Source organism: Momordica charantia (genome assembly GCF_013281855.1).
Source record: "Momordica charantia cultivar OHB3-1 chromosome 4 unlocalized genomic scaffold, Mcharantia_2.0 BLBB01000004.1, whole genome shotgun sequence".
NCBI classification, from domain to species: domain Eukaryota; kingdom Viridiplantae; phylum Streptophyta; class Magnoliopsida; order Cucurbitales; family Cucurbitaceae; genus Momordica; species Momordica charantia.
This window is the reverse complement of record NW_028275162.1, coordinates 20151040-20166402: the sequence shown is the minus strand read 5'-3', so window position 1 is coordinate 20166402 and position 15363 is coordinate 20151040. Positions and strand designations below refer to the sequence as shown.

General features: G+C 33.3%; 2 protein-coding genes and 1 non-coding gene across 4 annotated transcripts; 2 read left to right on the top strand and 1 right to left on the bottom strand.

The window, feature by feature from the left end:
* Positions 1–1714: 1714 nt before the first annotated feature.
* Positions 1715–7896, top strand: LOC111020080 (uncharacterized). Its single transcript, XM_022296644.2, has 11 exons — positions 1715–1904; positions 2004–2138; positions 3334–3450; positions 3586–3714; positions 3977–4153; positions 4652–4792; positions 5545–5730; positions 5859–5930; positions 6470–6635; positions 7056–7157; positions 7859–7896. Exons 1-9 carry the CDS (start codon positions 1716–1718, stop codon positions 6632–6634), a joined length of 1311 nt encoding a protein of 436 aa, XP_022152336.2. The 5' UTR covers position 1715; the 3' UTR covers position 6635; positions 7056–7157; positions 7859–7896.
* LOC111020079 (U-box domain-containing protein 10-like) lies at positions 7062–13197 on the top strand. 2 transcript variants are annotated; one of them, XM_022296643.2, is made up of 5 exons: positions 7062–7157; positions 7859–8127; positions 10023–10139; positions 11145–11540; positions 11775–13197. In XM_022296643.2, the coding sequence occupies exons 2-5, from the start codon at positions 7888–7890 to the stop codon at positions 12831–12833; spliced, it is 1812 nt and encodes a 603-aa protein (XP_022152335.1). In that variant the 5' UTR covers positions 7062–7157; positions 7859–7887; the 3' UTR covers positions 12834–13197. The 2 variants fall into 2 exon arrangements, with proteins under 2 accessions (XP_022152335.1, XP_022152334.1); XM_022296642.2 differs by lacking the exon at positions 7062–7157 and having other exon boundaries at positions 7164–8127.
* Positions 13198–14581: 1384 nt separating this feature from the next.
* Positions 14582–14661, bottom strand: TRNAL-UAG (transfer RNA leucine (anticodon UAG)). Its single transcript has one exon. It is a non-coding gene; the product is annotated as a tRNA-Leu (tRNA).
* Positions 14662–15363: the final 702 nt, after the last annotated feature.

Below are 15363 nucleotides of genomic sequence, written 5' to 3'. Positions count from 1 at the left end.
TTTAGTCAAAGCATCCATCTATTAGATCGACATAGAAATAATAACTATGACCAAAATAATTATTTTCTAAAAATTTAAAGATTATATTTTAAGTCTTGAATAACAAAAATAAAACAAAATTGAAAGTCAATGAGATTTTCTTAATGGGTAACATAATTTTCTAAAGCATTATTTACTGTAAATAAATAAATAAATATATATATATATATATTGCAACTTGTGAAGTGAGAGTGATCTTGAGGTTGAAACTACGCAAGCGTGGTTAAGGAATAGTTAAAATATTTGATAGTTATTATTTATTTCAACAAAATTCACTTTTTTTAGGTGATTCAATCACACAAATTCTAAAGTTAAGTGGGGATTATATTTATTCTTTACCGTTAAATTAAAAAAAAAGATAATATCTTTAGAGGGCTATTTTAGAAACTTATTTACACAAATGTCTAAAATTTTCTAATTTTACATTTTGCAGGTAGGATTTTAATTTAATTCTGATTTTACCTACATTTATTATAGTTATTTGTTTTTTTTAAACTATAAAAGATCTAATTCCATAAATTATTATCATAATCCTTTAATTATTTTAGGTCCCATCAAAATTTTCAACATTAATCCCTTAATTCACCCATTCAAAACCTTAATTCAAAAGGATTGATTATCTTGATTTACCAATATTATTAATTACAAAAATATCCAACTTCCATCGTTAGCAACTCACCCTTCAACTACAACCCTTAGATATAACCGGATTGGTAGCAACTAACTCTCAAACTACAACCTCGGATATAAACTAAATTACATATAAACTTCCTAAAATCATGGTTACCAACTCACTCTCCAACTACAACCTCGGATGTATCCGGATTTTTGAGGGCTTCTAAAATAAAATAACTATTAGCAACACACTCTCCAACTACAACCCTTGGATATATCCATCCGAATATAAACTAAATTCCATATAAACTTCCTTATATCCCCGTTCATACAATAGTTCACACAAAATCAGAAATCGAAAATAACCGTTGGAGACTACTTGGGCATGGAAGGAACATCGAAAGGGTTTAACAGTACCAAAAAAAAAGAAAAGAACAACAGAGTTTTCAACATTGTACAAACTGAATGAGAAAAATATTAGGATATATTGGAATGCAAACCTTTTCATCGAGATAAACGAAGACGAACTGCTCCGGCAATGTAGAGGAATTAGAGACGAAGGAGCGGACGAAAACCACGAGTTTTTGAACAAGAATACATAGATAACGGCATGATAAGAAGAACAGATACGGCGATCGGAGAAGGAGGCACCCAGACGGCGGTAGACGGTCGGTCGGGGATAGAAACCACAGGAAGCGTAAGAGTCGGAGGAAGGAGTTTCAAATTTTCCGAAAATGGATGATTTTGGAGATTTTTGTGGTTTTAGTATTTTTTTTTTTACTTTGGAGGTATAATTAAGCAAATTTTAACGAATTTAAATTGTAACCACCCAATTTATCAATTTGTAATGACAAAAGCGTAAATTCTATATATTTCAATCATTCTATAATTATGATTTCCATGAATTTACTAATAAAAAAATCAAATAAGAAGCCTTTTTCTAGCCCAATTTGTGACCCCATTTCCTTGGGCCGTCAGATTGGGCCCATATACGGCCCAAATAGCATTTTTTCTGGATAAGATTTTTTCTAATTTCTAAGCACTCTCCCTTCCAAACAAAGATGGCTTTGATCGGGTCAGAAAACCGGCGGGATTTTCATATGATACCACCACCAAAAATGTCCCTTCATCTCAGTAATCCAATTCAACTCCAAATATTCCCCCGCCGGAATGGATTCAGGGCCAAGTCTCAGCCATCGGCGGCGACGTCGAGCGTCTCCTGCTCCGCCATTAATCGCTATTCCGCCGGAGTGAGTTCGCCTCTCTAATTTTCCTTCCTCAAATGGTAAATAATTTCCTCTGTAGTGCACTAAGTCGTTTGCGATTCGTGTCTGGAACTGAATGCGCAGTGTAAAAGGCAGTATACAAGTGTGATGATAGTACCGACGGGCGTAGGCGCCGCCATTGGTGGATATGCGGGTGATGCTCTGCCAGTTGCTCGCGCTCTCGCCTCCGTCGTCGACTGCCTTATCGCTCACCCTAACGTAATTCTTCTTCACCTTGCCTTGATTCCTTACGAAATTAAGTTTTGAATTCTTGTTTTACTTATTGTAAGAAATTGTGGCATTTATAGAGGAAAAACACATACATAGGAAATGCTTTTAATTTCTAGTTTCTTCTACTAGAGTAATCTCTCTCTCTCTCTCTCTCTCTCTCTCTCTTTGTTTTTTTCCTAAACATAGAAATTGAATTGATAATCGATATATTAATTGATAATCAGTATGAACAATTTTAATATATTTTCTTTGCAAAGTAAATCATGTAATAAGTTCGATTTTTCTTATATTACTGATAAATAGTATTAATTATATACTTTTAGTTGTGGTCAGTGAAGATAATATTACAAGAAGTTATATAACTACATTAATATTTCTGCTGGAATATTTTTATTTGATTATATTTTGTAAAATTTGTATTCTTTTTCTTAATAAAAAAGTGTCAAAGATAGATGTATAGTTTAATTTCAAATGAAATATTCACTAAGTACTGGAATATTTCTTTATCGTGTTTGATGGTTCATATTTTAAAAGATTAGTTCATTGCTGGAAAAAGATTTTTCTCCCTTTAGTCTCTTCACGGTTTTACAGGTTTGATTAATAAAATAACTTCTTCCTTTTAAATTTTAATAATTAATTAACATACATTTAGAGTATAATATATCAATTATTTGTTCATTGTTAATTTTTTTTGGGGAAAATAACTGGTATTATACACTTAATACTTTCAATGCGTGTTCAAACGCATAATCAATAACAAAATATCCAATAATAGATCAAGTTTAATTAATAAAAGAATCTTTGTGGTAAAAATACGTTAAACATCTTGCACCGTGTTCTTTTTTATAGGGCAGGAGCCAAAACAAGAACAATCCCATAATATTTATAACTGCTATCCAATTTTTTTAACATGCTTTTGTAGCATATATCAATTTGCTGATTTCAAGATAAAATATATGTTTAACTTTAACCTAAAATGGAAAAAATGATTAAACTAATTTAATTCTATATTCTTTTCATGAAGAAATGAATAATTTCATCAAACATTAAAGGATAGTGGACTTATTCATCCAAGGTTTAAATCCTCCTTCCCCTCACTTATACCTGTGTGGCTATGTATAAAAAGGTTATTTTTATTTGAAGCAAGAATGTTATTTTATTTGACTCGAGGAATTTCCTTTAGATACTTAATGCAGCAATGCTTTACTGGCCAATGCACAATGTGCTTTATGTTGAAGGCTATGCACTCGATCGGTTTGCAGAAGGTTTATGGGCACTAAAACCTGTTCACCAGAATCGGGTATGCTACTCATGTGCTTATCTTCTTTGAACTATATGTCATATGTTGTACTTTGCAAAGTCTTATGGTGTGCATCAGTGCCTTCCCTGCGACATGGAGACGTATTTGTATGCTTATAAGAGTTGAATGAATCAGATAGGATTGGTTCTTGATGCTGGAATTGAGGAAGAGCTTCGAATTCGTCACTTGCAAGTGGCTGATGCTGCTAGAGCTTCTCTTGGATTGCCTGTGATGGAGTATGTTGTCACAGAGACACCTTTAGTGGTATCATCTTCTTACTCACGTGAGATATCTGATTTAACTTTGGGTTACTCACGCCCACTGAGTAATTAAAGCCAAATATAATCAAGAATTGAATTAGAATACATGTAGTCCGAATATCTTTACCTCTTAGTTCTGATCTCGAGGAATACTAAACAGCTGATAGTTCTGCTTTCAAAATTGAGATAATTTCTGTGTACCTCAGCTGGAAGATTTTCAAATTTTTATGTATGATTGTAAGAACTTGAGATGGCTTGTTTGACAGGTAGAGAAATGGATTGATCCAAAAACTGGGAAATCAACTGGGCGGATTCGACACCCTGCTTCACTACTGAGCGCTGTGCAGACATTAATAAACCGGTCAAAGGTGAATGCTGTTGCTGTTGTTGGACGATTCCCAGATGATGACGTTGAAGAGACAGATAATTATCGACAAGGGATGGTATGAAAATTCCTTGATAGCTCCATGCTTATTATACTTGGATGTAGCCTTTATTAATTAGACCATAAGTGGCAAATAATCCGGGTCATACCGGTTTCTCTGCTTGTACTGGCGAACTTTTGTGAGCTATTGAGGGTACTCTCGGTGTATCTCTGTATGAGTTAGACCATAAATGTTGACGCATACAGTGGTTTGCTGCACTCTCTGAAGTTGTAGTTAGAACTCGTATTATTTCAAAAGGTAAGCCTTCCAGTTAGATTTTTTGTCAAGATTGATTTGAGTTGAGAAAACTTTATATATGTATGATATTAAAAATTTTATGAGTCGGTTAACTATTGTCTCTGTATGATTTGATTGGATCAGACAATTTTTCGACATTTCTATAGCCAAGGTTTTAAGAACTTAAGTTATGCTAATAGGCAAAAGGAATCCTTAGTTACAAATTCTCTTCATTGCCTAATTACTTGTATCTGATATTTTGCAATCTGTCGTTTGAAGGGAGTTGATGCTTTGGCAGGGGTTGAGGCTGTAATTAGCCATCTTGTGGTGAAGGAGTTCCAGGTTCCATGTGCTCATGCTCCTGCTTTGTCACCTACTCCCTTATGCAAATCTCTATCTCCAAAATCAGCAGCTGAGGAGGTTAGTAATACTCTGGACTTCTCCTCCAGATTACTGTTGTACTGGATTTTAATTTATTGGGAAAACGTCTTTTTTTCTGATAATAAAAGAAGCTGTTAGTCAAAGACAGTGATGAACTTGCTAATTTCTTTAATTGTGTAATAAAGAACTCAATTCTGAAACTCTTAGAACAATGATCTTTCTGGTGGGCGACAATTTTGAACTTGCTACTTTCTGGTTGGTGACACTTTACTTGCTAGTTCAAAGAGCTTAGTACTAAGATATCGCCACGAGATTGTGACATGGCTTTGAGAATGACAATTTTTCTTCTTACAAGTACTCAACAATACTTTGGTGGACGAACAAACAAGGGACGATCATTTAGTGCATAGTTCTCTCCAATACGTCAGAAATACCAATGGTTTGTAGGATACGTTTGAGAAAAAGAAAAAACAAGAAAAGCTGCAGCATGAACTGGGATGCTTAAGGTGTATTTTGGGAGTATTTCTTTTTAGCAAAAGTTAAATATTCTTTCTTTTTTTCTTCCTGAGAAATGCTTAATAACAAAATCATTTAGATGTTTGGTTCTATATTCTTCCACGAGCTGTAAAAGCACTCTCTGGGTAAGCGACAAAAACACTTCACTACAATTTTAGCCAATATCAATTCTGAATATAGCTTTATTGTCTTTGGGATTTTATGTTCTTTATTGGTAAATGTCTTTGTTCTCTTTCTCTCTCTCATTTTCCCAAGGCCTCAATCCTGTGTTACAGTTAGGATACACATTCTTACCATGTGTACTTTCTGGGCTAAGTAATGCGCCTCAATACTTGAGCAAGAGTGCTGAATCATTGTGGAAGGACTGCATATTGGCAAATGATGTTGATAGTGTCATTCTACCGATAGATGCTTGTGGAGGCGATGGCGCTCTTGCTTTTGCCAGAAGCAACCAATATAAGGTATTAAATTTTTAAACATAATCTTAAACTAGTAGATGGATCTGGTACGGCTATTGGTTTTCTATAAACAAAATATAACCAGTGACTACTTCCTCGAGATTAACTAATTAACATTAACTTTGTCACAGCCACTTATTATTGCGGTTGAGGAAAATGAAACAGTTCTCAGCGATACTCCGGACTCACTTGGCATTGATGTGGTACGCATTGTAAAACTTCTGTGACTTCTTTTTTCCTTCCTTCTCATGTTTCTGGTTGTTGCAGAAGAAACTGCAATTGAAAAGAAATAATCTTGCAAGTTACAAGTCAGTAAAGTTCTAGTGATCTTGTATTCCTTCCCCTCTAAACCGGCCAAAGTTTAAATTGAAGAAAGAAAGCAAATGGGGTAAAGAACCCAAAAGGATATATCCTTTAAACCCAAAACAAGCTCTAACGATCTTCCTTCTCTGGTATTTGGTCACTATAGTGTTTGGTGATTAACCTAACTCTCCCACAGAATTGGTCTGTAACTCATGGACTAAATGAAAATCTTACAAACTCTGATGACTGATGAGAATATGGGGTAAAAAAGAAGAGAAAAACCCAGAGTGTGAGTTTTTTTCCATTTTACATTAACAAAAAGAGACAATCGCAATTCGTATAAACTACATATTTAATCATCCTAATTCCTAATGGTAGTTAAGATTCAAAAGTTACAGAAAGATATTCGTCACTGAGAGTAATGAAGCATCTTGTGCAGGTAAAAGTCTCAAATTATTGGGAAGCCATAGGTGTTATAGCAGCTCACAAGGCAGGAATTGATCCCTATTCCCTACGAAGAAATGGAATCAACAACACCAAGTGCCTTTCCACTACGGCTCCTAATGGTTACCCTATTTCAAGTGCCCCTCAACGATTCAATTGAGGTATATGATAATGATACTTGTGCAGCATGATTATAATGTTATTTCATCCAACCCAAAAGTTATCATTCGAGTATTTGAGCTAGCTTACGTAATTGACTGACCCTACAATATTTAGTTGTCAAAAAATTTCTAGAATTTCATCTTTGGCAATGTCTCAAAAACTCCTGTACTTTTTTCACGGGTCTTAATACCACTAGACATATTGGTTTCAACTCAGCCAAAAAGTTGGCATTCAGGAAAAATTATCTTTATGTTGCTAGTATCTTACAAATTTCAAATCATCACTCATGGGATTTGTTATATAATAATATGTCTACTTTGATTTGTGATGTGCTAATATAGGCTATAGCTAAAGTCGAAATGTCGTTTTGTAAGCTTGGATTTTGAACTTGACCAGAATATGAACGTTGCTCTCTGCAGGATACATTAAAGTCACCAACAAAGCTTGGTTATTTTTTGTAGCTATCTTACAGAAATCAAAGTTTATTGCTTGGAAGCATGTGTTTGACTCCTTCTCGCCAGGTAGACTTTATTTGGTTAAATTATATTTTGGCCTTTGTACCTTACCTTTCATGTTAGGTTGCCTTTGTACTTCTGGAAGTTTTGTTTTAATCCCGGGTATAAATCCCAATGTTAATAAGAAATTAATATTTCTTGGCCAACGATACAAAGTATTATAGTTAAAAACAGACAAAATGTCAAAGTAACAATGAAATATATAATTTAAGATTTGATGAAAGCTACATTTCTTGGTAAATACTTGTTAAGGCTTGTGTGTTTGGGAGTTTGATGGACAGAGACAACTGTGTTTACTGTAATATTTTATAAGATAAATATTCTTCTGAATTCATAGTTTAAAGTTTGTTCAATTATCATATTCCATCAGCAAGCAAATTGTGTTCCATTATTTATCATATTAGACAGTGTCAAAGTCAATCGAATTTGGATTGGCCATTGTTGTAGCCTATCTGAATCATTACCTTCCTGGCTTCCCAAATCAAAAGTATGTTTTTTATGCTTAATTTAAAAAGTAATAAACAATTTTGAAGAAACAAATAAAAGCTTCCCCCTTGGAAGTTGAAATTCTGATTGCTTTTGCAAGAGAAGGGGAAACCACCTTTTAGCGTAGGTGAACATGAGCAACGAAGTCGTCGGCGACGGCCGGCGGCGAGCCACAGCGCTGCAATTTCTTGACCTGGTACGTGACTTTGTTCTGATGTCAGGGAGGCCCATCGCCGGCGCCGGAGACGTGATGCAAAAGGACTGCACCGATCTCATCCGTCGGATCGCGCTCCTGATTCATCTGGCGGAGGAGATCATGAACTTCCGCCGCGGCGGCGACAATTTGGCGGAATTGAATGAGTCTGGTTCTTCTTCTTCTTGTTCTCTGGATTGCCTTTCGGAAGTGGTCGGAGCCATTCAGGCGGCGAAGCGCCTTCTCTACGCCGCTTTGACTTTCTCTGGAAACGACGACGCTTCTGCGGCTTCGACTGTGAGTTCATCATCCTCACTGTTCTTTCATTTTTATTTTGTTTGTGGTTAAATTCTAATTGTTTTTTGTGTTCTGATTGGAAAATTTACAAGCTGGAAGTGGAAATTCCATTCATATATGTAATAAGTGTTCATGCTGAGTTTATGATTTTCGGTGCAGTTTTGGCAAATTTTCTCGGCTGCCAAACGGTTCTGTTTGCTTTAGATTTTACGACAAATTTATTTCTACGTGCTGGCTGCTTCCTCCTTTGTTTTTCTCTTTCTTTCTTTTGCAGTTTTGTGTTCAATAAAAATAATACATAAATAATTAGGTTATCTCAATCCTATGATGTTAGATATTCTTATCTTACACTTTTGAAATTATTTTGGTGGTGTCACATTCGTGATACTGAACCAGGTCAATGAATCAATTCCGTTCTTTTTTCTTTTTTCTTTTTTTTTATGTTTTGTTCAATTTCGAACCAAATATGTTCGATTGATATTATTTTTAAAATGATTTATTCATTATATAATATATATATTGATTATTGTTTTATATATCGATTATGTATTAATATTTATTTACTGCTTTTATCATTTACCTATGTTTCATTAGGTGATATTTTTTAGTCAATTGATTTTTAATGAAGTAACTTTGGTGGTATTAATCTATATTTTTTAAAAAAAAAAAATTATTAAGGGTTTAAGTTTGGAATGATTTTGGGAGAGTTTTTCAATTTTTTTAATAAGTGTTGATTAAATATATATATTTTTTAAAGGGAAAAGTTCAAATTTTGCTCTTACTTAGTGAGTTAATTTTAACCTTAAACTTTTTAGTTCTATCAATTTAAACTCTAAATTTAGTATCATACAAAAGTAAAAAAAAAAAAAAATTTAAGTAACTCTCAAACTCAACCACAAAAATACTTGAACTTAACCACAAAATTGAGTAAATAAAAAATGCTTAAATTTAGTAAAAGAATGTTCAAATCCAACTAATAATAGTATGTAACACAATTAGAAGAATCAATACGTACAAAAATTGTCGCATCATGGTCTATAACTGCTATAAATCTTCACAAAGAAAAAGAAAATAGAACTTAACTAATTTTGGGGTATTAATTACATAATTTATTCAAGTTCAGGGGTGGAAATTAAAAGTTTAAAGTTGAAATTGCCTCCCCACCTAATTGGAGTAAAACTTAAAATTTTATCTTCTATAGGAATATTTTATAATTTTTTTTAGAATCTTTATTTTTTTTTTTTGACTATATAACTGAATAGCATGAAATATTTGCGCAGTGGTTTCAGTTAACCAATAGCTAAAATTGTGATGGAATCTATATCCTATGTTGATTTTTCACTGATAAAATAAGATAAGTAAATAAAATAAATAAATCATTTAAAAACGTAAATGACTATTTTGATTTTCAATATATAAATGTACGATTTTATTTTAGAAAGATCAAAAATAGTTTTTAACATTATTTCCAAACCCCTAAAATCATTGTAGAAACATTTTAGCCAATTATATATTTTTTTTGTTATATATTTTACATTTAAATGAGAGTAAAATCTCAATGAATATTTTATTTATAAAAATAAAAATTCTAAAATTTCTTATTCTAGTGCTTTATGAGTATTATCCAATACTCTTAAATTTATTCTTATACCATGGCTTCAGGTAAAAACTAAAATACTATTGAAACAAAAATAATTACTTCACACCTCATAAATAGGTTTAAATTCTTATTATTAATATTTTAAAACATTATATTTACAATATAAATTTAAAAAAAACGTTTAACTCTTAATATCAATCTAAAACTCAATTTATGAAAATATTGATACATTAATAAATGATTTGGAAAAAAGAAATTGGACACTGAAATTTCTTTGATGTTGTTAATTTGGAAGGATGGAGCTACCAAAAAATTGGTTTACCAATTTCAGTATGTGACAAACAGATTGCAAAATGCACTTGCAAATTTGCCATACGACCACTTTTGCATCTCAGATGAAGTTCAGGAACAGGTAAAACCAAAACTCAGGTGACCCGAATCTCGAGAAGTTTATTCTTTTTCTAAGTTTAACATGTGAGAGTGGAGATGGAGATTCGAATCTTTAACATTTTGGTTGAGGATTAATGTTTCCTTTAGTTGAGCTCTATGTTCAGATGGATGACTCAAGAAGTTTATGATACTAAAAACTATGGTGTGGTAAAATCCATTGGTAATTAATATGAGCGAGGAATAATAGCATTAGTAGAGAGGTTGAGAAAGTAGACAATTTTTACCTTGTTTGATGACCATTTTATTTTTTGTTTTCTACTTTTTTTTTTTTAATTTAGCTGATAAATACTACTTTCATCCATGTATTTCATTTGTTTGGATGTTATATACATTTTAAAAATGTTTTCAAAATTCACACAAAAAAAATGAAAACTAAAAGAAAAAATAAATTTTAAAACTTTTTTTTTTTGCTATAAAAAAATAGTTTTAAAAAACATTGAAAAATATACAAATTTTTTAGAAGGAAAGCATAATTTTTAAAAAAATAGAAAACCAAAAACTAAATTACTATTTTCTTAAGCTTATTAAACTATTTTTATTCATGTATTTATTTTATCTATCTCTTAAAAAGATTTTAAAAATCTAAGTCAAAATTTGTATTTTCTTTTAAATTTTGTTAAGGATTTAATTGTGTTTAAAACAAAGGAAAAAAGTACTAAAACTTGAGAGGAAGTCAACTTAATCCTTAAAAATTGAAAAATCTTTATCAAATTGCAGCAGTAATAAACCATCATGGATGACTAGTGGTCAATAAAGACCCTTGTAAATAGAAAAGGATTTAAAAGGAATGAGTTCAAAACATGGTGGCTACCTATCTAGGATTTAATATCCTATGAATTATCTTGTCAGTCAAATGTAGTAAAAATTGTAGCAGTAATAGTTGTCCCTAATTCAAGTTGATTATATTTCGTGGGAAAACTTTTTGCTTCCTAAGCTTTACTTTTGCATTTTCATTTTGTGGGTACAGGTTGATTTGGTTAGAGCTCAGTTGAGGAGAGCAGAAAAGAAGTATGAGTCCATGTCTGAACTTGCAAACAAGAAGCTTCATTCTCAAGGCTCTGTAAAATGGAAGGTCAACAATGATGTTACGAGCATGTCTAGTGTTGATTATGAAGTTCCCGAGTCGCAGCATCGTCCCCAGAACCGTGACTATCAGGTCGGTTTCGATCCGGAGGAGCCGAAGGCCTCGGATTTGTGTATGGATGAGTGTTCAAGTGTTGTTCAATCTGATATGGAAGATGTTCAAGCCACCAAGAGCCAGGAGGAGGTTGAGAAGTCTGATGAAATTATGATTCCTGAGAACTTCTTGTGCCCCATCTCCTTTGAATTGATGGTAGATCCCGTCATCATCTCGACAGGACAGGTACGATCGTCATCAATCCGATTATGTTATTTTCTTTCTATGTGTTACTTTAACTTATCATATTAAATTTTTGAGTTTAGTAATGATTTAATCCTACGAGAAGACGTGGAAGAAAAAGAAAACTACTTTTCAAGTTCATTATTAAAAAATGTTAATGGAATATTTTTTGACTAAATTACGATCCCGAACGGCCTGAACGGGGCTGAATTGACTATAGTTATGATCCATTTATAGACCTATGAGAGATCCAATATACAGAGGTGGATAGACAAAGGGAACAAAACTTGTCCAAAAACTCAGGAGCAGCTCCAAGCTTTGATCCTCACTCCAAATTTTCTCATGAAACAACTGATCTCTGAATGGTGCCAAGAACACAATGTCAAGCTAGAGGAAGGATTAACCACCAGAAAAATCAAGAAGTACAGATCATTCGAAGATGGTTCTCGAAAGAGGGTACCCGTCAAAACTCTAGTTCGACACCTCTCTTTCGGGTCGGCTCATGAGAAAAAGGCAGCAGTGACAGAGATCCGAAAACTAACGAAAAGTAGCTCAGAACATAGAGTTGAAATAGCAGAGGCAGGAGCAATCCCACAGCTGGTTAACCTTTTAACTTCAGAAGATGTTCTAACACAAGAGAATGCAATTTCTTGCATTTTGAATCTTTCACTTCATGAGCAGAACAAGAGACTTGTTATGCTTTCTGGTGCAGTTTCCTACATTTCCCAAGTCCTAAAATTTGGGAGCTTGGAAGCGAGAGAGTGTGCTGCTGCGACGCTTTACAGCTTGTCGTTAGCCGACGAGAACAAGGCGGTCATCGGGGCTTCGGGCGTGATCCCGGGCCTGTTGGAAATTCTCGAGATCGGGAGTGCAAGAGGGAAGAAAGATGCAGCAAGGGCCCTGTTGAATTTGTGTATGTACCAAGGGAACAAAAGCAGGGCTGTGAAGGCTGGCATAGTCAGACCATTGTTGAAATTGCTCTCAGATTCAGATGCCTCCATGGTTGATGAAGCGCTGTATATAATGTCGGTTCTTTGCGTCCATCCGGAGGCGAAGGCAGCAATGGCGAATGCGAATTCGCTTCTCGTTCTGACCGAGGTTCTGAAGACGGGGGCGTCTCGGAGCAAGGAAAATGCAGCTGCAGTTATGTTTGTATTGTGCAAGGGAGATTTGGAGAAGCTTTCATGGTTAACCAAGCTTGGCGCAACGATACCGTTGATGATACTCGCCGAGAACGGCACGGGGAGAGCGAGGCGGAAGGCTACTTCATTGTTGGAGGAACTCAGAAGATCATGAGCAAGATTCAAGCCAGTTTTTAGTGTGATTGAGAGCCTCACTTTCAATGGCCCTTTTTTGTTTCTGGCATGTTGGGGAGCTTCTGTTTGGATCAATTTTAGCAGATTGTGAATATTTTTCAATTCTCTTGATTTTCTTTTCTTCAGTTCCTCTCAAGTTTTCTAGAAGCAAATTAAAACTTAAAACTAAATTGTGTAATCTTGTTAATTATATAGTTTGATAACTATTTTCAGGGCTCCAAACCTGGAACTAAGTTTGTATTGAACTAGTGATCACTTAGTTTATGTTCTAAAAAGCTTCGTGTAAACGAGAAAAAGAGAGTTTGAATCAAGGTGAATATTAGTAAGAAAAAATTAGGTTCAAATGACTATACAACGATGTATCCAATGGTTATGAGTGTGACAATCATGATTATGATCCTTTTTATTTATTTATAGACTATGATATTGTCTAAATTTCTTATATAATAAGAGAGATCGAACTCATAGACTACATATTATGGACTTGATATTATCCATACTTTTGACGTAGGTAGTATTGAGACTATGTTCACACCTATTTATATAAATCAAGATGTTCTTGTCATGCCCCAAGGACCAATCACTTGTTCAAAGTCCAAGGACGTTTAGCTTTCAAATCTCACATCTAAGCAGTGATATAAAGTTCAATTGAGGAAGGATCGAAGGGATAAAGATGGAAAGAAACTCTATACATGGTGTTAAATGACGCTACACGAAGGAAAGGGTGAAATGAATTTGTGCATTTTGCATTTTGATGATGGAGAGCTGTTACCTTCTTTACAATTCAGACGTAGGATTGAAAACTCCAAACATTCGAGTAAGTGTGATAAATTCGCCATGAAGTGTTTATCATTAAGGAACAACTAAGTTTATATCTCGGGTCAGTGGCGGATCCAGGATTTCAGATTAGGAGCACAAATATAGATAAGCATAATAAAAAAATATTCAACTTTAACTTAGTGTGTATCAATTTGCATCTTATATTTGAATAAGTGTAGTAATTTTCATCGCAAATTTTACAATTCCATAGATTTTCGCATTCATGAGGAAGAGGAAACTACTCGGCCACACCATTTTATTAATAATATTGTGTACTATATTAAATATATTTAAAAATGTAGGGGGCACGTGCCCCTGGTTCCAACGTGCATCCACCCCGGTTTGTGGTCTTTGATCATAAGGTGTTGAAAATGAGACAAAAGTTGTGTACATTGATTAGGGAAGTGAAAGATTCATGGTATATAAGTAAGGGACAAAATTTCCATTCATACGAGACTTTTTGGATGATTCAGAAAACAAAGCTGTGAGAAAAATATTTACCGATGATCCTTTGGAGTTGGTCTCAATTGTGTAAAAATTTAAGAGTTTTTGTAGGTTAAAATTATTGCTTTAATTACCACACAGGATTCTTATCCTCTTGCTTAAAACTCAATAGATATCACTCCTAATAAAGAGAATAATGGTGGGAGTTTATAAAACTTTGACTGGATAGAAAATTTTTACTAGTAAAAAAACTTTTTGACATTTTTCCCCCTCAATTCTAAGTACGTAACTTGGAGGAATTTTGGAAAATAAATGTGGTGGAGACAAGGTCCACCTCGGAACCTTACTTAACTATTATTCTTTCTATTACACTGTCACTATTTGAGTAAAACCACCGGGGTTCGATCTGTTTATATATTAATGATATTTTTATTGAGGATTATAATATAAAATTTCTTTTAAAATTGACAGCTGTGGGATTTGAACCCACGCCCTTTCGGACCAGAGCCTAAATCTGGCGCCTTAGACCACTCGGCCAAACTGTCAAGCTTTGATAATTATTGAAATTAATAGGAACTCAATTAAAATATTAATACGTATTTTATTCAATTATTAGATTTCGACCAATAAACTTTTATAGGTTAAATAACAAATTTAATTATTTACCTATGATTATGGTAGATATGTCAAAATAAAAAAAAAAAAAAAGAAAAAAAAACAAACTAACATATATGTTTTTGTCTATTTAATCTTTTTACTTTAAAAATTGTGTTATTGAATTTTGAATTGTAATTTTATATAGTCTTTGTTCAGGTCATTTAACTAAAGAATGATATAAAATGATTATTAGACAAATTTAATTTATTTAACACAATGTGACAGATAAATAACAAAAAAAAAGTAGAGAAATTAAAAAAGAAGAAGAAGAAGAAGAAGAAGAAGATGATTTCTTGGATGTTGATTAAAAGAGAGGCAGATGTATGTTGCATGTACTGCTTTATTCTGCTAAATCCTTTAATTTCCTTTCACCATCTATTTGCTACAACCTAATCAATATTTGATGTATGATGTGATACACAACGTGTAATCAAAAACTTAATTGAAACCGATTAAAGTTTAAAGAATAAATTGACATAGTAACAATTAATTCGTTTGACACATGTTACATTACTCACGTCATGACATTAAAACATATTTCAAAGTTAAATTATCCCGTTATTATACTGTTAAAATGCATATTTCTAAAA